The sequence below is a fragment of the Corvus brachyrhynchos genome, unplaced genomic scaffold, assembly GCF_000691975.1.
Source record: "Corvus brachyrhynchos isolate BGI_N302 unplaced genomic scaffold, ASM69197v1 scaffold370, whole genome shotgun sequence".
In the NCBI taxonomy this organism is placed as follows: domain Eukaryota; kingdom Metazoa; phylum Chordata; class Aves; order Passeriformes; family Corvidae; genus Corvus; species Corvus brachyrhynchos.
In genome coordinates this window covers 366484-393400 of record NW_008235977.1, presented here as the reverse complement: position 1 = coordinate 393400, position 26917 = coordinate 366484, and the positions used below count along the sequence as shown (strand labels likewise).

Below are 26917 nucleotides of genomic sequence, written 5' to 3'. Positions count from 1 at the left end.
TCTGGGCACAGCTTGTGCTGGTTCTTCTGGCAGAGAGCGCCCGGCTGGTGCTGCAGCGTAGCCCGCTGGGCGCGCCGTGTGCGTGACAGGCCATAACCTCCTCTCTTGTAAAAAGTGAATATTGGTCGGAGAGAGGCCTTGGGTTTCTATGACAAGGTTGGAGACTGGGGTCTAATTTGGGGGGAGCTTTTCGGGTAATGACGGCGCTAATGCTGCTCTCCAAGTTTCCTCATGCAGCGAAATCTTTGCTTGTTTCCACGGCCTGCAGTCATCTTCAAAAGTTATAGGCTTTGAAGCTGTGTTCTGCATTCCAGTCAATTTTCTAAACTATAAGGACAGTAAATCTGTTCTTTGCTACCTGATATGTGTTAAAATGGGAAACCTTGGCTCAAAGAAGACTCAGGTGCTTTGTGAAAATGGAGCCTTAAAAGCTGTCATTTTCTTCCAGTCCTTCATGATCTTGCTGAAAATGTTCACCTTCACATGTTTTTAAGGAGAAACTTAATATTTTTATAGTTCTCCAGTGTGTATGTAAATAAGGCATATATTTTTCAGCCTCATCAAGTGACTGGTAAGGTGTATCTCCTTGTCCACCCATCTGCCCTGGAACTGTTGATTGCCACAGGTATATCTGTCTGAACTGGAGGCAGCTGAAAAGGAGCTGAAGAGCCAAGTCTTTGTTTTTCTCAGGTTTTTCTTCAGACCTTAGCAAGTGTATAGAAATAAGATGATGCTCTCTGCAAAGTAACAAACTGACGTTTTCCTGTAGGCATGGGACATGGAAGTGAACACGGCCATGGCCATGGCCATGACAAAGTGGAACTCCCTGACTACAGGCAGTGGAAAGTCGAGGGAACTCCACTGGAGGAGGTGCAGAGAAGGCTGGCTAAACAGGGTCTGAGGGATCCGTGGGCTCGGTAAGTGCAAGAGCCTCAAAAGTCATCTTGATGTGTCATCTTGTAGCATCAACCAGACCTTGTCATTGTAGATAATTCTTTCTTCAGCGAAAATTAGTCAGAATTTCAGTTAAGTCTTGGTTTACTTTTTGCATGAAGGTCACACCTTGCATCACCTTGACCAGTCTCCACATCTTGCGAGGCAGCCTTGCGTTTTGTGATGTTTCATGCTGACACAGATCAGGCACAATGACCAATACCTCATTTACCAAAACAACTAAGTAGTATTAGGTCTGCACATATGAATAAGCCTGTCCTCCTCTGCAAAGAGATTGTGTGCCTCGGGTCTTGATGAAGATGGTGGAACTTGCACTGACATTCTGAGTGGGAATAGGATTCCTCATATACAACAGGAGGCCTTTATCTGAAAAGAAGAAATGTACATGTATACAGGATAGAATTGCATTCAACTGTGAATGACATAATGGAGAATCAGCTTTTTACTTCTCATGTTACCACTCGACAATTAATATCTCCTCCTTTTTAGATATTTAGGCAGCTGTTAAAACAGGGCTTAATGTGTTTCTCCCACATCATGAATTATGGAATATTTTGTTCAACCACCCTTTCATCTTGGGGAATAAAAATACCAAATGTTTTGTGCTGAGTAGTCTGGTCTTTCTGTAAGGGAAAACTTGCATGAGCAAACTGTTCCAGGAGTCTTCATAGAAAAGGCTTCACTCAAATCATTACAAGAAAAATGGAAGAGCAAATAGGTAATCCGTTAAAAAGTTGTTTCATGCTATAACCTTGAGAGGGGTTTGAGGTTGACAGCACTTTTTTCTTTTCTTTGGAATAGTTTAAAGATGTAAGCCTAAAGTAAAACATACTTTTAATGATGATAGGAATCATTCAAAATATCAGCCCTTAATGAACTTTCCAGGCCTGTGTCACATTTATCTTTCCTCCATTTTTGTGGAGTGCAAGCAGCATAAGATTTTTTCCCTTTGGTTCACACAAAATTGTTTTCAGCAAGCAATAGGCTTATTCCCATTTAAGAAAGGAAAAAAGAAGATACAGTTTAATATTGTAAGTTTAGTGTAAATTAACCTGACCGTTAGTGCCTATACTTCCAATTTCAGGAAGTGCTGCAAAACAACACACTGGAAAAGAGAGTGTAATATTTATTGCCCCTCCAAGATAAACTAAAACTCCTGTTTCTCTGGTAAAAGAAGGGGATTGAACCAATCACAGGTTCAAATAAGGAACAAAGTCAAACCCAAAGCATGAGATGATTCCTTCTGAACTTTTAAAATTTTATGTAAAGTAGTATTTCAATTCCATAGGACAGTACAAGTATCATGCCAATCTTCCTTAACAAATGAGAAATTAAAGTATCATGTTACTTGCTTCAGTAGTCTGGAAGAAGATTGTATTATTAATGTCTTGCACCACAAGTCTTGAAAAAGTAGCCCTCTTCAGAGCTCCCTCCCCTTTGGTATGCTCAGTTCATTTTAACAGGGAATCTGCTTTCAGCCTGTATGCCAAATGCACATTAATGTACATATGACATCTTTCACAAAGCTTATTTTGTATTTAATATTTGGAAACTTTGTCTGTATCAATTAGACCTTTTACTGGCACCTAGAAGATACTCTTCCATGCCAATATGCTTTCATCCTGAGTCACAAAATCCATCTACACAAGATTATCTGTGAATAAGTATCTGTCCCCCTTGTTTTAAACCCCCATATCTTCTACCACAATGACAGATCTTATTTTATTGTGTGCTTCTTTTTCCTTTTCTTAAGGTCTGTTGAGTCCTTACAACAGACAAACTACACCCATCTCCATAGATTACACTGGTTGTGCTACAAATAAGTATTTGTAGTCAGTTAGAGCAGTGACTAATGTTTCAATAATGATGTAGGTTGAAAACAGTAAGGCAAAACAGTGTGAGGTTTGTACATACCCTGTACAAGCTAAACACCATCTTTTCGATTTTTTTTTAAATCATCTGATTCTTGTATAGTTAAGTGTTATATTGTGAAACAGAAAGTGCCTGAACACTAAGATGAGTTATCTATGTCTGCAAAAACTTTCTTTGTAAGATTTGACTGTGCTACATACTGTCTAGCACAGTGACTAGCCTTTGTAGTTAGTCCAATCCATGCAAGTGCTAGTGGGCACTGATTTGTTGCAGAGTAAAAACAGAAGACTACAATTACATGATTTTGGGGAGGTGATTCTGTTCCTATAATTGTGTTGTTTGCTGGCAATCCTTGTATCTCAAGTTACATGTGTAAGGGTTAGAGTTCATATCATGAACTTTACTTGTAACTCCTGACACTTAAATGACAGAACATGCCTCAATGTCTATCTAATTGAAATACCTTCATCATTCTTTTATATATATATTCCTGTTAATGTATGTCACAGTGGCTCCACTGATCTTTTTTCCTTTGGTTTCATTTTCCTTCTAGTAATGAAGTCTGGAGATATATGGGTGGCTTTGCAAGACCCATCACTGTAACAGAAGTCTTTACTAGGGGACTCAAATGGGGAGTTGCAGCTTTTGTCATAGCTCTGGGCATTGAATATGCACTGTTTCCTCCAAAGAAGAACGGAGGCCATCACTGAAGATCAAATGTGACAACTTAATACTTACTAATCATAAGCTGAAGCATACATAAGCCTGCTGCTCACTCTGTACTTATAATATGCATATTAAAGTCTGTCACAGGCAAACTCATGTTTCTTTGATGTTATTATACGTTTGTGGAAGGATCAAGAAACAGCCAGAGCACTTTAACTGGCTTCAATCTGGGGAAAAAGCCCAGCCCAAGATGACTCTTGGGTTTGCTGTATCATCCTTTAAAGAGCAAGATAAACAAACTATCAGACCAGCTCTTTTCAAGCCCTGCCAACATTGTGTTAAATGAAGCTGAGAAGTGTGTTGCTTTTAAGAGAAAATTTGTAGTATAATTATTAAAGGTTTAATAACTATTATTTCCCAGTAAGTGGTAATGAATGACTTTGTCACTTTTTAGAAGTGTTTGTTACTGTTTGCTCTGATGTCTCTAAATAAGAATAAATATTACCTTAAAGCTTTAACAACTGCCCCAGACTACCTTAAAGTACATGAAAATACCAAAGCTTATACTTCACCCTATTGAACAGTTAATTAGCTTGGCAGACACTATGCACCAGAATAATCTGTGTAACATCCAGATATCAAAAATTACATTGCTGCCACCTTTGCTTAGTAAAGTAGAATAAAATGTTTAACTCAGCAATAACTGTACCTTATCCTAAAATTACTTCCAACATACTTGACTGTAATGTGAAAAAAGAGAGAACAGCTTTTTCCTTTGCTCTGGTGTATTTACAGATTTATTTATTTTTACATCTGGTCTCTTCTAGTAATTTGTTTTAAATGCCCTGGTATCCCTTAAATTATCTTAGCAGCTTCTGGAGTGCTATAAGAATGCCTGGATTGAAGATTATAGCAGAAAAGGACCCGTGGGCAGTATATGTGCTCTGCAGCACTAGGAATTACAATTACCTGAATATCCTACTGTAAATTTTGTTATGCCATTAGTAACAAAGTAAGGAGGATATATTACATAGTTTTTTAATCCAAACAACAGGATATCTGTGTCACTAAAAAGAAAAGCAAAATTAGACAAGCAAGTAAGAAACTATAAATGCCACTAAACAATTACATAGTGTACTTCCATGGTGAGGAAATTGAAATTTTTAAATAATCCTGTCACAAATTGCAGGTTTAAAAAGAAGTTGAAGGTCCTACCAAAACATGGCTAAAATATCCTTTTTTTTGAAACATATATATTCACACACAATTTTTCTGAGTGAGATTATAATAGAGCTTTATTTTTAGAGCCAATAAACAACATTTGTTACTGTGTGAGTGCAGATGTACTGTTCAGTGGAGTTCGTCATCTTTGTATGACATTGCTCAAGGCACTGTTCATAGTGCAAATATTCATTTTACTAAACTTCTCTTGCCTAATCCTTTTCTCAAACATTCCTATCCAGCTGCATCATTCTCTGAAAAACAAATCAAGGTCTGTTGCACAAAATATTTCTATTGTCCCTTAGGCAGTCTTACCCAGAATACACACTTTCAAAGGCTGGTGGTACTCACTGCTTGTTTTCTATCTGGTTCCAAGACTAAGAGTACAGAATTTCAGATGGTGATGCCTTAGGTTTTAACTTTCATGTTTTTCAAATCCTGTACTGCCCGGTGTGTAACTCTGAAGTTTCATGCGGCCTGTTAACTTCTGCTCTCTCATGCTAGGCAGGCATAACAAAGCCTCTCCATGCCTGCTCTCCAAGGACACTTAGATTGTCCCAGGCCAAAAAGTATAAACCAAAAACCTCTCAAGGGAGGGGCAAACTTGGGGAAATTACATCATTAACTGAAGCTTTAACCCTGATATGCAAATGAACCAAACCTATAAAAGGGTGAAGAACTCGTGACCTGGGGTCCATCTTGGCAGTAGCCTCTGGCTCCCCAGGGGGTACCTTTGAAGGCTTTTCAAATAAATACCTACTTTTATTCCCTTACTCATGTCTAGTCTCTGTTTCTAGGAGGCCTCTTAAGGCATCAATGGTTGTTCAGGAAAACAATTAAGAGTTAATTGTTACTATGTTAAGAAATGTTACTATGTTACTAATGTTAATTACATTCTGTACAATCAGTCTATTTAAATGTTATAAGCCTGCCGCTTCACTGATACAGCAAATATATCAAGCATATTCAGTTAGACTAGACTAGTTTTGGTAAAATTTATGCAGTTGTGAATTAAGGTGGTATCATTTGGTGGTTTAATAGCCAGATGGCAGCCACTACCCGAATTATGATGAACATATTTTGCCAATATTGTAGAATATGTCTCATCATTGTTACACATACAGTACTCATAAAGATTTTTCTTTCACAGGTATAATAATACCAATCCTGCCTGGGGATGGAGTTATTTCCTGTGTATTAAAATAATAGTACCAAATGTGTCTTCACTGTAACCATAGCAATGTCTGTCTTTATATTAAAACAGCCTTTCTACCAGCATAGATATTTTACAGTGCAAAAACCAGGGTCACAAACAGCAGTGGCACCTGCAGGTGAGGAACATACATGATTGTAATACCACAGTCAGGAAACTCTTTTTGTATCATAAGGTCTGAAAAATAAAAGTGATGATGCTCCATTTTCCGAAATGCAGGTGGAAATCTCATCTCCATCAGTAGTAAATGAGCTATTTTTGCTCCCTTGGAAAGATAACTTGTGATTTATCTATTGTTTTTGATTATTCTACCTATGATATTTACATCACTAGCATAATCTTCCAAATTTGTGTGTTACACAAGAAGAAGAGTAGTTTAAGCAGCTAAATAAGAGAGGTTTAAGCAGCTAAATAATTCCAATATAATAGTGACTACATTGTAGTATAAACTGGCTAACTCTGAAGTTCCTATTTCTGAGCACAATAGAATAACTGTTCTCATTACATGAGGCACCTGTAGTTTAAATAGTAGACTATAACCTTGATTGTGTTATTAACCTGCCTTGAAATCTCTCCTGAAAACCTTCATAAATTTTTTTTTAAACTACAAGCTTCTATCCTGCAATTAGATCTTTGCCAGATCAGCTTTTATTAGCTAGACCTTCTACATCAGTGCAAAAATATTTTCTACATGTGGCCAATTGAAGTCAGGAATATTTGCTTCAAGGGGTTTTACAAGGAATGTACTCAGGACCCATCCTTGTCTTCTAATTAATATACTGATATCATCATGGGTATCAAAACATTTGAAGATTCATCCAAACTGTTTTACATGTATGACAGGGAACTGATTTTACAGATGTTCTATACATTCTCTGTTTTCAGCTGTAGGCCAAGTAAAAATCTGAAAATCTGCAAGTCAGATAATCCTTTCACAGTTATTCCAATGGAAAAGGAAACCCCTGGAAAGTAAGTCACTTCCCTTAGTGACCAAGCCTTTTAATAATGAAAGCAACACCAATATGTCACAAATGACACCATTTATATATAGAAATTGAGTTCACTCATCCTGATCTAATTTTGAAATTAAAGCATAACAGACAAGTATCAAGTTCATAGTATTTTAGAAGGCATAAATTCTTAAAGTTTTTTACTTATATAACTAATCTACAAAATTAAATAGCTCAAACCTGTTATTAAAGCATATCAAACGAAGTATGTCCAAGCCAGAGACTTGTATCTAAACCCCTTTGCATCAAAACGTATAGGACCATCTCAATCACATCTAATCTTACTGGTATGCTCCATGTTGTACATTTATGCTAATTTACAACTCTAGTCTGCATGAGTACCTATCTATGAAGACGATGTAGTATTTTAAATTAGAAATGGGGAAGAATGAAGAAACTTGCATACAGTTTATAAATGCTGCCTATAAATAGATGGAAACTGCTTAATAAGCATATAAAAATTAGGTAAATTAAGAAAAAAGTGGAACAAATAAACAGTATATTGGTAGCTTAAGCAATGGCTGTCTTAAATTTGTAAATCACTCATTCAACCATTTTTGAAAAAATAATGCTTCATAAGCCCACAGCCATACCATCTCCTTAAACCTCTTGTACCAACCTGTACAAGTCTCTATGTGCTTGTATGGAACCGATCCAAGGAGAAGTTGTGCATACTAATTCACAGTAGGTAGCTGGTTTCCTTCTGAATCAGCTACATCTTCATAGCGGGGATATTGCAATACCCTTGAATGATTGATATTACACTGAGAGCCTGACCATACAATTTCAGTAAGAATACAAGTATTTTTTCAGAACATAAAGCTGTCACTTGGTACAAATGCTAGGGTGGGCGATTGTTTTCTCTTTTTTCTCTGCAGCTCCAAAGACAGCGCAACTCTTCGTGTGTGTTACTCCCACAGTACTGCGCTTCCACTGCTCTGTTTTTAGCAGCACCAAAAAAATTACTCCATTTCGCAAATGCTTTGAACTCCATTGAGCTGGGAGTTGTCTGATTGCACCATATATGGAGGTGGCTTTTGTCTAGTTCAGCAGATAAAGTAAAATTTCAGATTTTAGGCCTTTTGGAGAGCAGCTCCAGATGCCAACGCATCCCACAGTAAATAGCTTCATGAAAGTTACTGGTTTATGTGAAGGGAATTGCAACGCCCAGTTTTCAGGAACAAGGCGTTACGTAATATTTACTTAAGATTATACAACGGGAAGCATACAACTTTCACACAACTGTACATTATCCTCACTATGAACGAACAAATTCAGAGTGAGTCATGAACCATTCAAGGCGTTACGTCTAAACTCCTGCCAAAACATGTGCTCACGCTGACAGCAGGTCACCGAAAAACCTGCTATTACTTCAAAGATCGCAGGGCCAATACAGAGCCGTTCTGTCAGTCCCCAGACCAGCAGCAGGACAAAAACACAGCCTACAAACGCCTGTGCCCATGCTGAACGCGGCACCGCGCCGCCGCCATCTCCTCACAGCGCTGCCCCGTCTCTTGTGTCCGTGCCCGGGGGAGGTGCCGGACGCCGCAGGCCCTGTCCCGCCTCCATCCGGTGGGAGCTGGGCGGTCGTGTTTGTGCAGCCCCGAGTTCGGTCTCCAGAGGTATAGTCGGAAACAAAACTAAACCTATCGTTCTTCCTCCCCCCCGGGGCCGGGGCTCGGCAGCCCGTGTGCCGATACTGCCCCGGCTCCGCCCTGCTCCAAATGCCGGACCTGGCTGCTGTAGAGACTTCCCCGACGCGTCTGGGTGCGTTATACCTTCCCCCGCTCCTTTCCCCCCTCCTTTCCCTCACACTTCCCACCCTGCTCTTTCAGCATAGGCGGCCCAACACCCCGTGCTCCGAGATCGGGTCCCCGTCCCTGTTCACGGGGGAGAGGCGTCCTGCAGAGCCGGAGCGTCCAGCGCAAGCGAGGCTGGAGCTCGGCCTCGGCCCGTGGCGACAACCGAAACCGAGTGTAATTTAAAATGACGTACTTAAAAAGTTGACAGGAAATCTGCGTAAACCACGTTTAGTTGTTGGGGATTTTTTGTTTGGTTTTGGGTTTTTTTTTGATTTAATTAGGAGGACTAGGGTGTTAAAACGAATTAGCGTGGTCATACTAGTTTACACCGAGAGAAAACTATTGAAGCATAAGGAATGCGATGGCTCCCTCAGAAATTCCCTGCTTTTCCGGAATACGTTGGACAAGTCCTGTTAGAGGGCGTAGGCCAGTGAGGAAACTGGGAAATGTGAAAGCTGAGGAGCATGCTCTTCAACTTTGAAAAATGCGAGATGGCCCTGGCTCCAAGTGCAGTCGTTCACCACCGCCACCTTTTCAAACAATGCAGAGTAGAGGAAGCACAAAGCACAGTCAGTGCCGCCCGTAGCCAGGTCATCTTTTACTCTCTCCTTCCAACACAAGGTCTTCCACATGAGTTCGTCTTGTGAAAGAAAGGTAATTTTCCAAATCTCAACGACACCCACTGGTGTCATATCCTGGTTTTATTGCTGCAAAGATGACTCTGAAACGTTCAAGATACAAAATGCCAGCAAGGAGTTAACTGGAGCCTTGTGCACCTTTGTGTGAAGTTATAGTATGTTGTTATTTCCTGCTCCTTGCAAGGATGGGGGGAAAAAAAAGCCTAATTATGCATGCATGTGAACACAAAAATTATTGGGGCAGCTTTATCTCTGATGAGTATGAAGTGTTTCATTTGGTCTTAGAAGATAAACTGATTTTTCTCTCCTCCTTGTAGAGAATTTACATTCAGTAAGTCATCTTGTTGCAGGGTCCAGATAATTGAAAGCTAGGCTGCTGGGTTTATGTTGTGTTTGCTTTTCTCTTTTTCTTTAACTTTTGCAGCTATAATAACTGTATTTGTGATGTTTTAAAAAGTGGTCATCAGATGGAAGAGTGGAGCATGATGCTCTTCATCTCTTACGGTGGCGTGGATCTGGCTAAGATGTACACACACGGCATGTATCAGGCTTGCCCCAGTCCTGTTTTGGATGCAAAGTTATAAACTGTTTTAGTTTATACTAAGAAGTCACTTCCTGTTGCTCTTACTCATTCCCCACTCAGTACCCAAAGAATATTGTTGGCAAATCACTGTATATGCACAGTTGGTTTTCCTTTTATTTAGAACATCATTCCTGGTTCACTGCAGTCATAAATAAGAATGACCCTTGGTCATTTTCTTTGGTTTCTCCTCCCCCATAAAATTAGGAAGTAGGCCCCCCACAGTAATTTGTGGTCTTGATATTTGTCCAACAGAGAATGAGTTGATGTAATCACTGGAAAATCCTATATGGAAACCAATGTGTACTGGATCTAGATCAGTGATTTGGCAATGGTCAAATGCCAGTTTTCCAGTGTTTTTGTGAACAGATTTGCATACAGGTAAGCGAATTTCAGCACTGAGAGTATAATCAGCATTTTTTTATAATGTGCATGTGGTGTATCATATAGAAAGGAAATTCACAAAAGAAGATAATTCATATGTGTGTTTTAAAGGCAGATTATTTTTAAGTTAACATATAAATAGTAATTTTGCATGTCTGAAATTTCAACTCAGTAGGAAATTCCTCCCTACCACCCCTCCACCCCTTTTTTTTTTTAACTAGTTTTAAAAGATTGGGTAAAAATCAACTGGAGTAGTTCAAAAGTTTTTCTGATATTTCCGAAAATGGCCAAAAGTTGTTAAATTCCTGTTTCACTTTAGACTATGACTTCATGTTCTTTTGAAAGTCCCTGCTGAATGTGCCTGGGAGGTACTTTCATATGAAGGTGCTTTGTCCCTCTTCCTTCTTGACTGCATTATGTCATGAAAACAGTCTGTGTCATTCTACAGCATTCTCACAAGTGTTTGATGCTAGATTGAAAATAAGTTATCAATAAATATGCTTTTCTTCTGATAGAAAACTTTCCAAAACACATTACAGTACATGAGGGGTTCCTCTGCTTATCCTCTGATACATTCTTTTAGTGGGCAGTCCAGGGGTTTAACCAAATCTGTTTCTTCCTTGCTGAGGAGATGGTTCTAGTTACTTTTCATTTAAACAGCACTAGGAAAAAAAAAATAGAAGCTTTTAGATGAGTTTATCTCACCTGCTTAATTTATGGACACAACATATGACATTGTTGATTGTAACTTCCAGAATGTGTAACAAAAGGCTGAAAATGCTTTAAAAAAATCTTATCCAGGTGCTAGAATCTTTTGGTGTATTAGGCTTTGAAGTTGAATTGGCTTTTGTTTTCCAGTACAGTTTAAACAAAACTCTGCAGTATAGTGATCAAACTCTGTGAAAGGACTAAGATTTGTCTTCAGGTTTGCTCATTTCCCCTTTTTCCATCTATGTCATGGAGGTCAGAGGAGGTTAGATAGAATTTCCATGGTTGGTGGCAGTGGAAATTGAGCATAGCACCCTACTGATTTTGTTAATCACAAGGCTGGGGGTTTTTCTAGGTTTGAATTTTTGTTTCAGTTTTCAGGATGGTGATACATGCATGCATCATGAAGAAAAACGTGGTCTGTGTCTTATCTATACCTTCAGAATTAACTAATTTGCATACTTAAGATTGAAATATTTTCTCTGAGTGGATTTTCAGTCTTTCTGGGCATGGAGGGTGTGTGTGGAGAATCCTTATAACCCCAGTAACTCATTCAGATTGGAATCACCTTAAATGATGTTAATAATAAGAAAACCCACTCCTGAATTAACACAGACAATTAGTGTTTTAAAAACTACGTATTATCTTGCTAGTATTTCCTCTATTTTTGCTTCATTTAAGACAAATTGCATACCTGATAGCAGTGGTTTTATATGGTTGGGAGGTTTTTTCTTCATTCTTTTGTCTGTGTGTGGTTGCACTACCTTTGAGCTCTAAAAATTCTGCCTGAAAAATGCCTTGAGACTTTTAGGGGGGAAAAGGTGGTGACGGTGAGAGGAGTGGAGGGTTGCTCAGAAAAGGGCAGAGCTTTCAGAAATGCTTAATCTACCATTCATCAGCAAGCTGATGATCTTTGTTTCACTTCCTATGGAATATACAGACTCGGGTTAAGGTAATTTACTCTAAAAAGAACTTGTTTGTCTTTCTGATTAATATGACCTTCCAAATACTTTTAGTTTTGTAATGAACAACTGGGAGAGTCCCTTGGATAAAGGATGTCTGTGTAGTATATGTTGGAGTGTTAGTTGAAAGTGAAATACTTCAGATAGCAGAGCTAACTGTGGACTTGTGCAGCAGAACACTTATTTATTACCTTTTAATTCTCTCCCACAGAACTGCCCTTGTAAAAATGCATCTAGTTAAGAATGAACACAAGAGAAGTGCTGTGGTAGACACGGGCTTCATATCATGTTGGTTTCCTGTTTAAAAACCAGTAGGCTGGCAATTTTAAAAGAACAGCAACAAAGTGATGACCAGGTGCCAAGTGCCAGCTTTCCTTATTCATCAGATTCAAGAAGAATTGGATAAAGAAGAAGAAGAGATGATGGTTTTCCTGTGCCGAGACCTTGCTCCTGATTTGGCCAGTGCTGATCTTAAAGAGATCTTGGTGGCTTTGAATGAGAGGGAGAAACTGACTCCTGTTGGCTTGTCTGAGCTGTTGTACAGAGTTAAGAGGTTTGACTTGCTGAGGAGGATCCTGAACACTGAGAAAGCAACAGTAGAAGCTCACCTTGCCAGGAGTCTCAGACTTATCCCTGATTACAGGTAATATATCTATTTCAGATTTCAAAACTGTACTATCTTGTTCAAAATAAGTGGGGTTTTTTCTTCCTTTGTTTGGGGGGGGGGAGGGGGGTGTGTGTGTGAATTGGTTTTTGTTTATTTTCTTAAATACTTCACAGATTCAGAGAATATTTATTGAAGGTAGAAGAAAAGCAGAAAAAGACATTATACCTAGACTTACAGTCAAGTTTAGTCCCTTAATTAAACTTTTGTAGTTTCTTACCAGTCATGGCATTAGAAGCATCTATATTTAAGGAGTTTGTGTGTTTGTGAATAAAACCAGTGATGTTTGTAGAATTCTGAATTAGCAGATAAAAATGACACTTTAAAGGAATATCTTTAGTTAGAGATACTTTCTCTTCTAGATGGATTTGGGCACATAGCCATGTGGTATAGCTTTTCTCAAAGGACCTCTCTCTTACTTCTTTTACTGTATTAGTTTTGCGAGGCTTAAATTAAGAAATTCCAGTTATTTTATTTGGAGACTTCAGAAAGAAAAACATGTACTCATAAGGAAGATTTTCCTGTATTAAATTCTCATTAAAATAAAAACCCTGTAACTAATAGGTAAAAAAATGAAGGATGTGTTCTGTTGTGTGATTCTCGCACTTCATCTCTATTAAACGTTAAGGAAACTTCTGTTTTCCTAACAGTGGCTATTACACTGTCAGTCTGAAAAACACGGGTGCTGATTAGCAAGAGTAGGTATTTTGTAATTGGATCTTGAAGCAGGGTAGGTTTTTTACCTGTTTATTAGTTAGAAATGGTAGATTAAGACTGGAACATGGGGAGAAGTTAAGTAGTTGGGAACAAGAGGAATCTTGCTGCAAGCTAATCCTTTAGAAATATCTCAACTTTATTTCAGGGTACTAATGGTAGAGATAAATGAAAATCTGGAAAAAGACGAAGTGGGTTCTCTTGGTTTTCTACTCAGAGATTATGCACCTCGTATGAAAATGGCAAAAGATAAGGTATGTTTTCCTGCTGGTATTCTCTGGAGCAAGGAGAGATTAAAATAAGAAAAGAAGTAGCTAGACAGCAAAGGAGAGGAGACAGTATTGCAAGGAGTATTGAGGCAGGAGTACAAAAACATCAGGAAGCAGACAAGAAGTAGTGGCTTCTACTTCATTTTGTTGACTTTTAATTCAAGGAAAGAAGCGTGGAAAACTAGTAAAAAGTAAGAGGGAACAGTGCTTGTTATACTGTACAGTGGTAGAATGAACTTCATAGGCAGAAGGCATTTTACAGAAGTCTTTCTTCAGTATTACTAACCTGAAAGTCCAAATAAGAATGATCTCAAACCAGTAATCATTTGAACTGTATCTTGAATTACAAGGTCACTTTTTGTTTGTGCTCTGCTTCACTTACAGAAGAACAGATATATTGTAATTATGTCTGTATACCTTTGCATTCTGAATATTTTATTAAATCCTCTGAGAAAGCAGAAATTCAGTAGAGAGGATTCAGAAACCTTGACCACTGTGCATAGAAGACTGAAGATTTCTGTCTTCTTCCTTTAAGGTTTTTTCCTTTTCTATCTTCAGTCAAAGAAGGAGAGCAGCTTTGAAAATTACCCAAAGCTTTTCTTGCTGCTTGCTTTGTGGCATGCTAGGGGACATTCCCAGTGGCTGGCTTTGTAGCAAAAATGAAATACAAAACTGTTTCCTCAAAAATTTAGGATTGGTTTTTAAGAATATCACTTTGTAGTTTCTATTACTCCTGTGATAATACCAAGGATTCTTATGTCTTCCAGAGAATATTCTTAGAAGGTGTAACATCTCTTATTGTTTATAGAGCCGTTATGACCTCCCCATGGTATTTTCTGGATTGCTTTGTTACTTCTGATAGAGAACAAATTACTGACGTGTTTGGGTTTATGTTGCTATTCTAGAGTTTTCTAGCTCTTATAATTGACCTGGAGAAGCTAAATTTGGTGGCTCCTAATCAACTGGATTTGATAGAAAACTGTTTTCGAAGTATTCACAGGATAGACTTGATTAAGAAGATCCAGAAGTACAAACACGAAGGTAAGATGCTCTTTTTGCACTGGTTACTCTTGGTGGCAAGAATCAGATGTGCTTTTACTGAAGATAAAACTACGAGTTACAAATAAGGGTATTTGCATTCTTCGTAGATTTAGGTTTTTAAAACAGTTGAAATATGATGGTGTATTTGTGTTTCTGTTAAATTTGCAGCTTCAATGTCCTCCGTTCATTCTCAGCCAGTATATGTAAATGCTCATCAGGCATCTCTCCCTAATCTCAATCTTATTGATCCTCCTTATAATTCAGGGGTAAGTATACAGAAGTGAAATGCATCCTTTATTTCTAAATATTGCCAGACTTTAAAAGGAGATCCATCTTTCAGAGCCTGAGGAATGAGAGATGGCTAGTGACTAAAATACTGCTTGGTTTGTTTCTGTTATTCCTGTTACACTCTGAGTTTAGGGTCTGATTTAAATCTTCTGTCTGAGAAAGATGCCCTTTAAAGGATACCTGTGAATTTTTTCCTATTAGTTGAACATACAAAATCTGTATCTTGGAAGTTTTTTTGTACTACACTGTGGAGTAAAAAGTTTTGCTTTGACTATTTTTCTTCTTTTTTGTACCTCTCGACATTTCAGGGAAAGTAGCTTTTAATTTTTAAAGCTGAAAATTATAGCTTTTTTAAGAAGAGTTTTTTGGAGGGGGGGCAGGGGTTTGTGGTTTGTTTTAAACTCATTTTAAGAAGATACCTCAGTGTCTGAAAAGTCAACAAATTGCATTGCATGCAGTATTCTTTATATTTGGGTTAGCTCTGATATTGTATTAGTAGGACCTTTCTTAAAGTCTTAAACCTTGCTAAATTTGATGAGATTATTTCTGTCGTGTTCAGTAAATACGCAGCTCCCTGCTGCTCTATAGGAAACAAAGTTCCTATCTTCAGAGGGTTTTCCTTGCTGTTCATGACAAGCTGGTAATTGTTTTCTGAGGTGGAACAGTTGGGTGTTTATTTGTCTGTGCTCTTGATAGGTTTTTTTAATGTTATGTTGTAATTCTGTTTAGTTGATAGAAATGAATCTAAAATATCCTTTTATTGAGGAAAAAATGCTGCTGTTTTATTTTGGAACATGTTTATTAATTCTTGAGGAGCAGGAAAATGATGCCTTTTTTCCTCATTTCAGATTCAGAATGAGAACACAGAAAAATTACAAAATGGATCGAGTCTTACTTTGGGTAAGAGCATTTTATCTAAGTTTTGATAATCTGAAAGAGCCAAATTATGAATTTCATTATATCAAAAGGACTCTTATTTGATAGTTGTGTTCATGGCTAATCCTGTTAATAACACCAGGAGCAGAGAGTATTTGATACCTCTCAGAAGTGAGCCTGGCCTTATTGTATGGTCTTGTATTTGCTTTACTTGTGATGCCACATCTTAAAACATTCTTAAAAACTGTGAACTTCCACTGTCAAAACTTCTTAACAGAATAAACACTTTTATTAGTAAAACCATGGATAAGATTGACAAGCCAGCTCTGGAGGCCTGTGTAGTGCAGCTCTGCTCGTTAACTCTGGAGTAGGAAGTTTTTGTGTCATTTCAGCAGTGAACTCCCCACCAGGCCAGCCAGGAATTGTGCTTTGAATACCAGGTTCTTTCCATGTGTATTGTGTTTTCTCTGGAAACCCCAAATACCTCTCAAATATGGTGATTTTTAACATTAGTTGGCTGAATTCTTTCAGTGTAAGAGATTCTTTGTTTCTTCTAGCCCCAAGCAATGTAGAATGAAATCCAGATAACATTTTAGAGGTGAATAATTTAGGGATTTTTAAACTTCAGTAGCATACATAGAAACTAAGAGGTCCCAGTGGGTGAGAACTTTGCTGAACTAGATACATTCTTCTTTGTAACTGATCTGGTATCAAAGAAATGTCACTGGTACTTGCATACTGAGATTACTTCTGTTTGTTTTAATTGCAGCAGAACCAGTTCACCTGTCCATTCAGGAATCGGGATCAGTGCCACATAAGGTATGTGCTTGTGTATATGTATGCATGTAAATAAATATAACCTCTTTGGGTATTTACCTTAGTTTTCTTAGTGTTTCATTTTGAGATTTCCTTTAGTTGTGTGCAGACAGAACAATGTGTACGTCCTCAGCCATAAACAGGTTCTGTGAATTGTTTTTGCAGAATACATTTTTAATATAAAATATTTGTGCTACTCTGGAAGCAGCAGTGTGCAAAATGCACGTATATATACTATGCACACAGAACTTGTACATTTATTAGTGGAGGCCAAGTTAAAGGCTGTTGGAGTTCCGACCTCTTGCCATCTGCATTAGAAATCACAGGGCTTCTTTGCATGTGGTCTTGATTCCCTTCTCCCTCTTTGCTCTCAAGGCAGAAGACAGACATGCTTTGGGTATTGACGATAGTAATGGCCTACTGCTATTTTCACTAGTTCTCCTGTAGGTCAGGAGCCAGGGAGTTACCTGTAGCAAATTGATTTGTTTCAGTCAATTCTCTTCAGAGGGGAGAGGAGTTGTGATAGAGTCATTACAGATTATTTAGCAACAAGGAGGTTGTTCCACTAAATTAGAAGATGTTCTGATGAGCAGTGCTTGCTTGCACACCTAAAAAACACAAAAATTCTCTACATTTATTGTATTGGCAGTATGAAGCTTGTACAGTTTTAGTCTCTTTTAAAGAATCTTTATGGTAGTGAGATTGCATAACACAAGACACAAAAACTAAGCCTGTACTAGAAATAGAGGGAAAAGAATCATGAGTCCCTTTCTCCTGATTTTTTGTTGTGTAGGTAAGACACATTACAACCCAGTAGACAGATTTCTGCTAGCTACTTGATGGAAAACAACAGAATATAATTTAATAGGTCTGACGTAAAATTTGAGAAAGTAGTGAAGTCTAAAAGTTGAGACAGTGATGTATTGACTTTGTAATTGTGCTTTCACATTTCTCAGACGTGTGATGATCCTTACAGAATGCAAAGTCAGCCTTTAGGAATATGCCTGATAATAGACTGCATTGGCAATGACACTGGTAAGTCTGGAATTTGAAGTTCCTTAACTTGTTAATCTCAGATAATTAGAACAATTTAGTATAAAGAATATGATGTACATTTACCAGCCAGATTAGGGTAATGTTGTCCTAGTCAGATAATCTGCCAATTCTAGTAAGTCTTCTAAAGCAGGGAGTTGGAAGGGCTGACCTCAGGTTAAAGCCAACTGTCTTAATTATTGGAAAGAACGTTTGGTTTTTTTGGTGCAGAATCTCTGAATGAAAGAACTTGTAAGAGGATAGACTGAATTTTGGGAGGGAAGAAAAGAATGTTCAGCAACCAACGGAATAATTAGGCTTAAAGCAGTCATACAGTCATACAGCAGGTTATTGGCAGAGATAGTAAAGAGAGTGTTTCCCACCAGTTAACAAAACCAAAACCAAAGCTGTTGTGGATTTGAAGTGCAATTATATTGGACACCAGAGATTTTGAATAGCCATGAGATCCTTTATTAATAATGCACCTGGGCTTCTGTCATATCTTGCACAGTTTAACTGAAATTGTCACTACAGCTGTCAGTGTGGTCACTGCCATGGGTGAAATGTGGGGGTTTCCTGACTGCCTTTCTAGAATCCAAGAATTAGATTTTTGCCTAGTCAAAAACATCCCTCATTCTCTAATCACTGTAACGCGTGAGGCTAAAAATAAAAATGAAGAGAGCATTTGCAGTCAGTTCTGTAATAAGCTGGGAGATGTAGGGGAAGAAGAGGCTTTCCAGGCATCTTTTGGTTTTCTCAAATGTATTGGTCCAGCAGATGGACTGTCTTAGAATTGTTGATGTAGTTGAAGAGCAGTGGTTGTGGAGCTCAGATACAGAAAGTCTGTGTCTCAGATGTTTGAAGTTACCAGTGCACTGTCAGCATTTAACGATAGAAAGCAAGACTTTCACTGAAGTACATTATGGTGCTAGTGAGATTCAGAAGGCACAGGGCATATGGCATTGCTTAAAGGTGTTTGCTAGAAAGGCACTCACCACTTAGGGAGTTGTTGTCCCACACTATTTTGAAGTCTGAGTACGCTAAAGAAAAAGAAGAGGGCAGGGAAAACATTAGGAATTGAATCCATTAGAATCTGTAGCTGACCCAAGATTTAATCTCCGGAAGGTGAACCAGTATTAGATACTGTAGGATCAAGAATTACACTTTATAATGCCCAGTGTAAACAGCATGAATTTATCAAATGCTGATAAAATTCAAACTGAAATGCATTTTGCTGTTTTGTAAATAGCTGCTTTTGACTTTTCCATTTGGAAATCAATTTTAACCCTTACATTGTAAACAATCGGGAGAAAAGGCTAGTGTTTTATGTAGGGTGGAGATGCTGAAAAGTCAGTGGAGCTTTGTTGGGAGATGGCTAGTGTTGAAGAAACACATAGTTTCTGATCTCAGGCTGCAGCATGTAATGCTGTGGTGTGTCTTGCCTTAAAGTATCCAAGGCTTATCATGTATAATTTCTGATTAATTGTTAAACTAAGGTATCAGCTCTAAGTTTCTGAATTGTTTTTTTAAACTGTGACAGTTAGCGTGTGTGGGGACTAAGGTGACACCAGGTTTTGTGTTTGTGTGTATATGGGCATGTGCCAGTGAGATCAGTACATTACAGGAAAAGCACTCTCACTGCGGTAATTCTCATTTTACACACATATTGCTGCCCCTGACTGATGGTCAGCTTCACTGAGTGTGTACCTGCTAGACCGTAGAGATACTGAATAGTCAGAATTTTGAGAGCGTGTTTTATTGCATTAAATAGGGGGGATTTATCTTTCTGTTCTCAAATTTAAAATGTCTGGACAGTTTCTGAATTATTTTACAAAATTTAATCAAAACAGCAGAACTGGAATGAAACTTTAGTTCTTGTTTATCACTATATATCACTATAGTGTAGAGTTTGTATCTACCCTTTATTTTGCTGAGGAAAGTTACAAGTTCTGTTTCGTGTGTTCACCATGGGCTTTTTGGGGAGAACAGTGTGGTAGTACAGCTGCTTTGCTGCTATTACCTCTGAAATAGCCTCTGCTAATTAGGCATTGTTAAACTTGTGAAGTCAAAGAACAGCTATGTGTAAGCTTCCTACGTGTGTAAGGAATTTTACATAAACATGGCACTTGGTAATTCTTTTCCTACCAGAAGCTGTTCATGGGCAATGTATATGTGCTTTATACTAAAGATATGGTGCTACAGGTGTAAGTCATAGTAGTAGCTTGTGGTTCTCTGAACACTTAATACCTGTGGTTTTAACCACTATGTGTCTGGTTTCACTCCCATACTAAGAAACATCGAAGTAGTCATTCAGAGTTTAGCACATTTTCCTGCAGCACAGGTTGACACAAATACAGTAAGAGTTAAGTCTTGGGATTTGGCTATCTGTCACAGTTGAGACTTCAGTGTCCATTCTTCACCTGGAGCTCATCACTTAAAATTTTATATAATAGGAAGCAAAAATGCCTGCAGCAAGTTCATTTTTGACTGAGGAAAGGGAACCTCTCTGTTTATTATGCAGTTCTGTATATCTTTAATAACCATTCAGAGTCATTTCGACAAGTTAAAAAGTGAAGCAGACTTCCCATGCTATCCAGATCACTCTTATCATTTCAAGTGTGTTTTTTCTTGCCTTATATTTTAAGTCTTAGGAACTTGGAATACTGGCTCTGAATGAAAGCATGTAAGTGTCTGTGGAATTTGGAACAGATCACATGCCAAATAACAGTGTCTCTGCTGTCATGAAACATGTAACTCGCAGTAAAGACAACATGCATATAGTACTCTAAGTATGTAATGTACTGTGATCAACACCAAGTAATCCTGATTTTTTAATTATTGTGATAAACTACTTCGTTTCAATAGCAAAACACTGTGAATACTGTAATTCATTATAGTTGAGATTGAGCCTTGGTGTGCTTTGATTTAATTAATTACATCTTGCTTCTTTCAGATGTGTTGGAAGAGACCTTCAGAGGCTTAGGCTATGATGTTCATTGTCACAGATATTTAAATATGAACTCCATGAATCAAACATTGCTTGAAGTTGCAAGGTGGCAGAAGCACAGAAATTGTGACAGCTTCATTTGCATATTGGTCAGCCGTGGAAATTCTCAGAGCATCTTCTGTACAGACCATACCTTTTCTGGATTCCCTTTGGAACAAATAAAGAAGCACTTCACAGCAGACTCATGTCCTGGACTTCTAGGAAAACCGAAGCTTTTTTTTATTCAGAGCTATATTGTGCCAGAAAATGAGCAGGAATGTACCAGTATGTTGGAAGTCGATGGGAATGGTGAGAATATCAGTGCTAAAGTCACTATCCCCCAAGCAGCAGACATCTTTTGGAGTCATTGCAAGGTGGATGTGTCTACACTAGAACAATCCCCAGCTTCGTCCTCATACTATCTGCGTTGTCTGGCTGAACTACTCCGTAATCCTTACAAAAGGTAAATTAAAATAAGAGGAAAGAAATAACCCTTTTCCTATGATAGCTTGTTGTCATAGAGAACGAGAAACCTTAAGTTTCATCCTGTCTGGTCCTGAAATGTGTTTTCTTGCAGTGTCGTAGGCTAAAAGACAGGTACACCTGATCCTCACACAATTGCATAGAAAGGTAGCCTAAACTAGGAGTGGTAGTAGGAGAAGTTTCTTTATGGCACTGGGCTTTGCAGAGTGAGAAAGGAAGAACCTGTCCTGGATAATGTATGTCAGTGCTTTAGACAGGATTGGGAATCTTCCTTCTCCAAGATAAAAAGGCACATTCAAGGCTTCTGTTAAATTGAGCATTGCCATGTACCAATAAGAGCTCTGCTTGCGAATATAAAAAGTCAGTGCTTAAGTTCAGGAAAAAGGCAGTAGAGAGGGAAGGATTTTTTACTTTCTCTAAATTTAATTAACCCTTTGCTTGCAGAGCCAACAGATTGCCAATATGTAATCTTGAATTTAAACTGTCAGAAAACTTTTGTCTATTTAAAGAGATCAAAAGGAATCTGAGAAAAAGGCAGATACATTTGGATATATAACTTACCAACAAAGGTTTTATTTATACAACTGATCTAACAAGGAACTGTTACTCAAGGTAATTGCAATGCTCACATTTAGTACCTTTTTACAAACCCTAAAGCCTTGTCATGAAATCACAGATCGTCATGTCAGCATAATTAACATTACAACAATGATTTGGGTCATAAGAGTTTGTCTCAAAATGCATGTACAGCCTTGCATTTTAGAGGTCTTGCCTCTGCAGTAAAGACTGAAATTGCAAACTTTCTCCTTGCTGAATCTAAGGTTTTCTTGTCTCTTTTGAGTTCTTAAATGTTGTCTTGCATCATTCTCTAATGGAACACTTTTTCTTTTGTTGCTGCAGGAAACTCTGCCTATTAGCTATTCATATGGAACTGAACAAAAAAGTTTACGATTGGAATATGACCGCTGACCCAAGCCAACAATACTCACTTCTGCTCCAGCACACACTGAGGAAGAAACTTTTTTTCCCCACTTAACTGCTGTTACAAAGTACATATCTGAAATGGTTAACAAGAAGCGTTTGCTATGATGCAAACAGTTTCATGCATATATTTACTTTATGCATTGTTACTTCATGTATATCTAAAGTGCCTGTTGCTTCCAAACACAGGAATTTACAAGCATTTTAGTGTGCTAAGACACTAGATTTTGTATTTTAGTATAGTAGTCTCTGAAAGCTTGGATGAGAATGGTAGCTATTGTATAGCACTGCAACAGATCTTGCTACTGAATATAACAGAGTGGAAAGAGGTCTACACCATATAGCTGTTGTGTTTTCCAAGAAAAAACAAGTGTTTTTATTGTTTCATTGGTGGTTCTTAACATACCTATTAGCAGTTAATCCTTAAACAAATACAAGCCAGCCCAAACCACTGAAATGCATGGATTACTTTCCCTGGCACCTAATAGTGGCAAATGTCTCAGGAAAGCATTCCTACCCAGTAATGCCAGATCTTTGCTAACAAGTGCTGCCTTGCATGCCTCTATAGACTGGCAAAACAGAAAGGAAAGAGAGATGGTCTTTTCAATAATCTGGATTCTGCCTTCTTGCTGCACATTAAAGATTGCATTGTCAGAACTGTCCACAGCACACATTCTGTGTTAATAAATGAGACAGTCTGCCATGCTTTGGGCCAAGTATGTTTTCTGCTGATGCAAAAATGAGTCTACATGTGACCGGACATAACAGTAATCTTCCACACAGTTAAAAAAATGTGGGATTTTGTCAGATATTTTGTGGAAGCTGAAACGTGATTCACATTCACTGCACCAGGCATAGTGGTAAAAAGATACTTTAAAATATTTGAGCTTAAATGTGTGTAGCAGCCATGGGCCCTTAAGACTGGATTATGTTAAAGACCCCATCCTCACTGCTATTCCTTATGAAAAAGAATATGCCTCTATTAATTTATTTTTTTTTCAAGTGCTTTTGTTCTTGTGAAAAAAAGTGAAAATTGTTTTAAATACAAAAATTTTTCTCCAATGTAGCAATTACCTAACATGAAAAGTTCAGTTAACCTGCTTGTTGTATAACAGTATAACTTGTATGGGGTGTATTAAAGTTTATTGTCCCTGAACTTAGTGACAATAAAGTAGACCACTTGTAAGTATTTAATTTTTCCTCATAATATAGTCTCCTATCCAGGAAAAAAAATGAAGGCCTTGGTGTGCCTTGCTTGGTTTCTGGTTATGTTTTTTAATGGAAAAAGAGAAGGATACAAAAATGACAGATATGGAATCTTAGAAGTTACTTCCTGTGGTGCCTGATAAATGAAGCAGATAGTGGAACATTTCCTGTGGTTGTAGAAATAAGATGCCGTTTCAAGTTGGATATCTAAGTGATGTTAATAAATGTGATCTTCACAAATTAACTTCACTTTCCCATTTCCCTTACTAGCTTTTGCATTTGATGAGCACTTCTGCTACCCTATAGACAACCAAAAGCAGGGAGAATGGAACCAAGAGGAGGTAGATGAGGAAAAGAAATGTGGAAATTTTAAGCAGGAACAAGAAGGGGAATGGTAGAGAGCATCAAGAGAAGAACAAGTAGGGGAAAGACGATTTGGAGGAGAAATACAGTATCAATATTGGAAGGAGAAGAAAACAGGAAAAAGGAAGTGACAATAATAGTGTCTATCCTTACAGACTCTAATGATGTGGTGAGTTGGTTGATGTTTTGTGGATTGGTTGGTTGGGGGGTTTTGAGTAATGCTAAATAAACTATTTACTTAAAATATTAACAGTAGGATATATTCTGCTTTTACATGTGACAATGTAAGTTTGGTTTGAAGGTTAAGAAGTATGTATGTTCTTTGCCTTACTGCAAGACACAGTAAGTAAAGTCCATTTCATTAAGAAATTATGCAGAAATGCTGTTTTGAAAACTAGAGGCTCATGTAATTAACCCTTTCAGTGGAAAAGGGAGGGAGTCTCTTTGTATATGGCTGCTTGGTTGGAAGTGATTACAACCCTCTAGAGAGTTGTGGGGACAAACATGTATTGTGCAGCATTCATGGCTGTCAGATACCGATTTTTTAATGTTGATGTTTTAATCCTCAGTAGATTCTTAAACCATAGCAGTGCTCAAACTATAATCATTCACCTAAGCAGTATTTGCCTTGACACCTCTTTCAAGGTGATTCCCTGTACCTGCTGCTTAGTGAGAAGTAGTGAGTTTTTATGCAGGAATTTTGTGATGGCAGTTGTCTGTCACTTCTCCCATAGCTTATAGAATCATAGACTCATAGAATATGCTGAGTTAGAAGTGACCCATCAGGATCACTGAGTTGAACTCCTGGCCCTGCACAGGACACACCAAGAATCCCACCATGTACCTGACAGTGTTGTCCAAAAGTTGTTTGAGCTCTGTCAGGGTTGGCACTGTGACTATTCCCTGGGGAGCATGTTCCAGTGCCCAACCACCCTCTGGGTGAAGAACCTCTTTCTAAAATCTAACCTAGCTCTCCCCTGACACAGTTTCGTTTCTCGAGGCCTGTCACTGGTCACCAGAGACAAGCAGTCAATACCTCTGCCCCTCTGCTTCTCCTCATGAGGGTGTTGAAGACTGCAGTGAGGTCTCCCCTCAGTCTCCTCCAGGCTGAACAAACCAAGTGACCTCAGCCTCTCCTCATAGGGCCTCCCCTCCAAAACACTTAGCAGGTTTCTGTGTCCCTCCATACACATGATAGGGACTGTCTCTTCTTGCTGTACTGCACACATAAAATTTAAGTCTAGAAATGGATGAAGGGTGTGGACTGCATCAAGTTCTCCGTGTATTGCAGATAGTGAAATTATTTCAGGTTAAATGATCCTTTAGCCAAAAGAAAAGGGGGAAGAGAATTTTGGATTCATCATGATTTTAGGGTGTTAACACAAGAACATAAAGAGTGACATGCTGGTGAAATTTCATGGTCTTGGACTGCCAAAATGTCTAGTTTTCAGAGTCTACTATTGAAGGAGATAAAACAAGTTACTCTGCTCCTGCGTTGTCAGAGCTTGGAATAAGGCTGTCAAAGTCACTGCTCCATGGCACTTAATTTCAGGTTTGGTTTCTGATAATTGGAATAGAAATTTCTGTAGTTCTGTATGTGCTGTATATATGGAAGAGGGGAAAGAGAATTGGCAGAATATAAGTGAGGCCTTTAAGTGGCTCGGAAGGTGTATTTATGAGGCAGGAGATTCAGTGGTTTGTCCCATATTTAAGTTGCATGGTTTTTCTCAGCCACCTACACTGACGTGGCTGAGCCATAAATTAAGTTTACTTTGCACTGTTACATATTTGTGTATTACAGTGGTTGTCAACTCATCATCCAAAAAAGATGTTCAAGAGGAAGTTACAGTGCTAGCACTTGTAGATGGAACATGTTGTATGGCTGATCTCCCCTTTCAACTCTGCGTAAGAAGTGACTCCTATTACAGATACCTGAGTCAGAGAAGCTTTTTATGGGAGTTTCTGAGAATTCTTTTCTGGTCTCCAGAGTTTTTAAGTTTCTGACATGCAAGATGGTATGGCTGAAAGGAGGCTGCTGTCTGTGTGGATGATCTATGTTCCATTTAAACTAAATCCCCCATACTGAATTATTTGACAGCTTTTCTGTGGCTGGTTTGAAGAATGTCTATTTTTCAGCTTCTGTATTAGAAACAATAAGACACTATAATTCAATTCAAATGCTGGGTTTCAAGCTGATATTCTGAATAAAATTTCTGTATGCAGTCAGACTGATTGTCCCTGTCTCCCTCTAGACCATAGAATAACTCTGAAATTCTTGGTCTGTTTATCCTGTAGACCTCTATAACTTGTTACATTTGTCTGTGAATTTCTCCAGCTCTATAAAAATGAGCTGACTTAATAAAGGACAGCAAGCCTTATAGTTTCAACAGGTAACTCGGCTGCTCTTGGTGTGTTGGGCAACAACTTTTGGCATGAGCAAGGAGACACTTCCCATCCTCTCTCCATTGACCCGAGCATGTGCGGGGTACGGATGACCCCGGAGATGCTGAAGGCCCCGAGGAGCCTGCGCTGAGCAGAGTCTGCTCACTTTCCTCCTCCCCCCGTTACTGCAGCGGACACAAAGACCCGCATACAAATGGTATGGCGGCCCTCTCCCACAAGCACTGCTCTTCAAGCGTCCTTCCAGTGGGAAAACAAAAAAAATAATGTGCCTAAAATGTTTGAGGCCCTTTTGCGAGGTAGCCTGCTTTAAAATGGCTTGGCAGCAAAAGCGAGACGAATTACTAGTCACGACTTGCACTTCGCACCGTTGGCGCTGCCGGAAGCTTTTTCCCGGGTCCCTTGCAGCGTTCCCCGGCGGGGCAGGGCGGCGCCGCCGCGCTTCCTGCGAGCCCCGCGGCCGCTGGCAGCCCTGCCCGCTCCCGGCACGTGCCCCGGCTCCTTCCCTCACATCCACCTCGTCCCGCTTTCCGCCCTGCTGCTGGCACCGCCTCCTGCCTCGGGCGGGCACTGGGCACGCCCCGCCGGCCCGCGGCAGGGGGACCGCGAAAGGAGCCGCGAAGCGCTGCCCGGGATAGCTGCGGGGAGAGGGCTCGGGATTGGAATTCGTGTGAGAGGTACCAAAAAGGGGGGCTGAAATTGAGAGGGAACGAAGGAAGGCTCCATCTCCCGAGCCCAGAGCCTAACTCCCGCTCTCGTTTTGTGTGGCTGCGCCCCGGCGGGCGCAC

At 39.0% G+C, this 26917-nt stretch overlaps 3 protein-coding genes across 8 annotated transcripts in view; all 3 read left to right on the top strand.

Moving 5' to 3' along the window:
• Positions 1 to 731: 731 nt before the first annotated feature.
• Positions 732 to 3648, top strand: NDUFB3 (NADH:ubiquinone oxidoreductase subunit B3). The gene is made up of 2 exons (XM_008629770.2): positions 732 to 917; positions 3380 to 3648. Exons 1-2 carry the CDS (start codon positions 772 to 774, stop codon positions 3534 to 3536), a joined length of 303 nt encoding a protein of 100 aa, XP_008627992.1. The 5' UTR covers positions 732 to 771; the 3' UTR covers positions 3537 to 3648.
• A 4815-nt stretch (positions 3649 to 8463) lies between these two features.
• Positions 8464 to 25957, top strand: CFLAR (CASP8 and FADD like apoptosis regulator). 5 transcript variants are annotated; one of them, XM_017728218.1, is made up of 12 exons: positions 8487 to 8703; positions 10212 to 10337; positions 12222 to 12653; positions 13537 to 13642; positions 14563 to 14698; positions 14867 to 14964; positions 15835 to 15886; positions 16632 to 16681; positions 17635 to 17713; positions 20664 to 21159; positions 22080 to 22228; positions 23637 to 25957. In XM_017728218.1, the coding sequence occupies exons 3-11, from the start codon at positions 12358 to 12360 to the stop codon at positions 22213 to 22215; spliced, it is 1449 nt and encodes a 482-aa protein (XP_017583707.1). In that variant the 5' UTR covers positions 8487 to 8703; positions 10212 to 10337; positions 12222 to 12357; the 3' UTR covers positions 22216 to 22228; positions 23637 to 25957. The 5 variants fall into 5 exon arrangements, with proteins under 5 accessions (XP_017583693.1, XP_008627979.2, XP_017583707.1 ...); XM_017728204.1 differs by having other exon boundaries at positions 8464 to 8558; positions 22080 to 25957; XM_017728202.1 differs by having other exon boundaries at positions 22080 to 25957.
• Positions 23814 to 26917, top strand: part of LOC103612146 (caspase-10) — a 12808-nt gene continuing 9704 nt past the window's right edge. Inside the window, exon 1 of one of the 2 annotated variants that reach the window (XM_017728187.1) lies at positions 23814 to 23898. In XM_017728187.1, the coding sequence (XP_017583676.1) occupies positions 23891 to 23898 (8 nt within the window). In that variant the 5' untranslated portion in view covers positions 23814 to 23890. Of the gene's footprint in view, positions 23899 to 26576; positions 26807 to 26917 lie in introns of those variants that run through there. The other variant, XM_008629746.2, reaches the window with a different exon arrangement.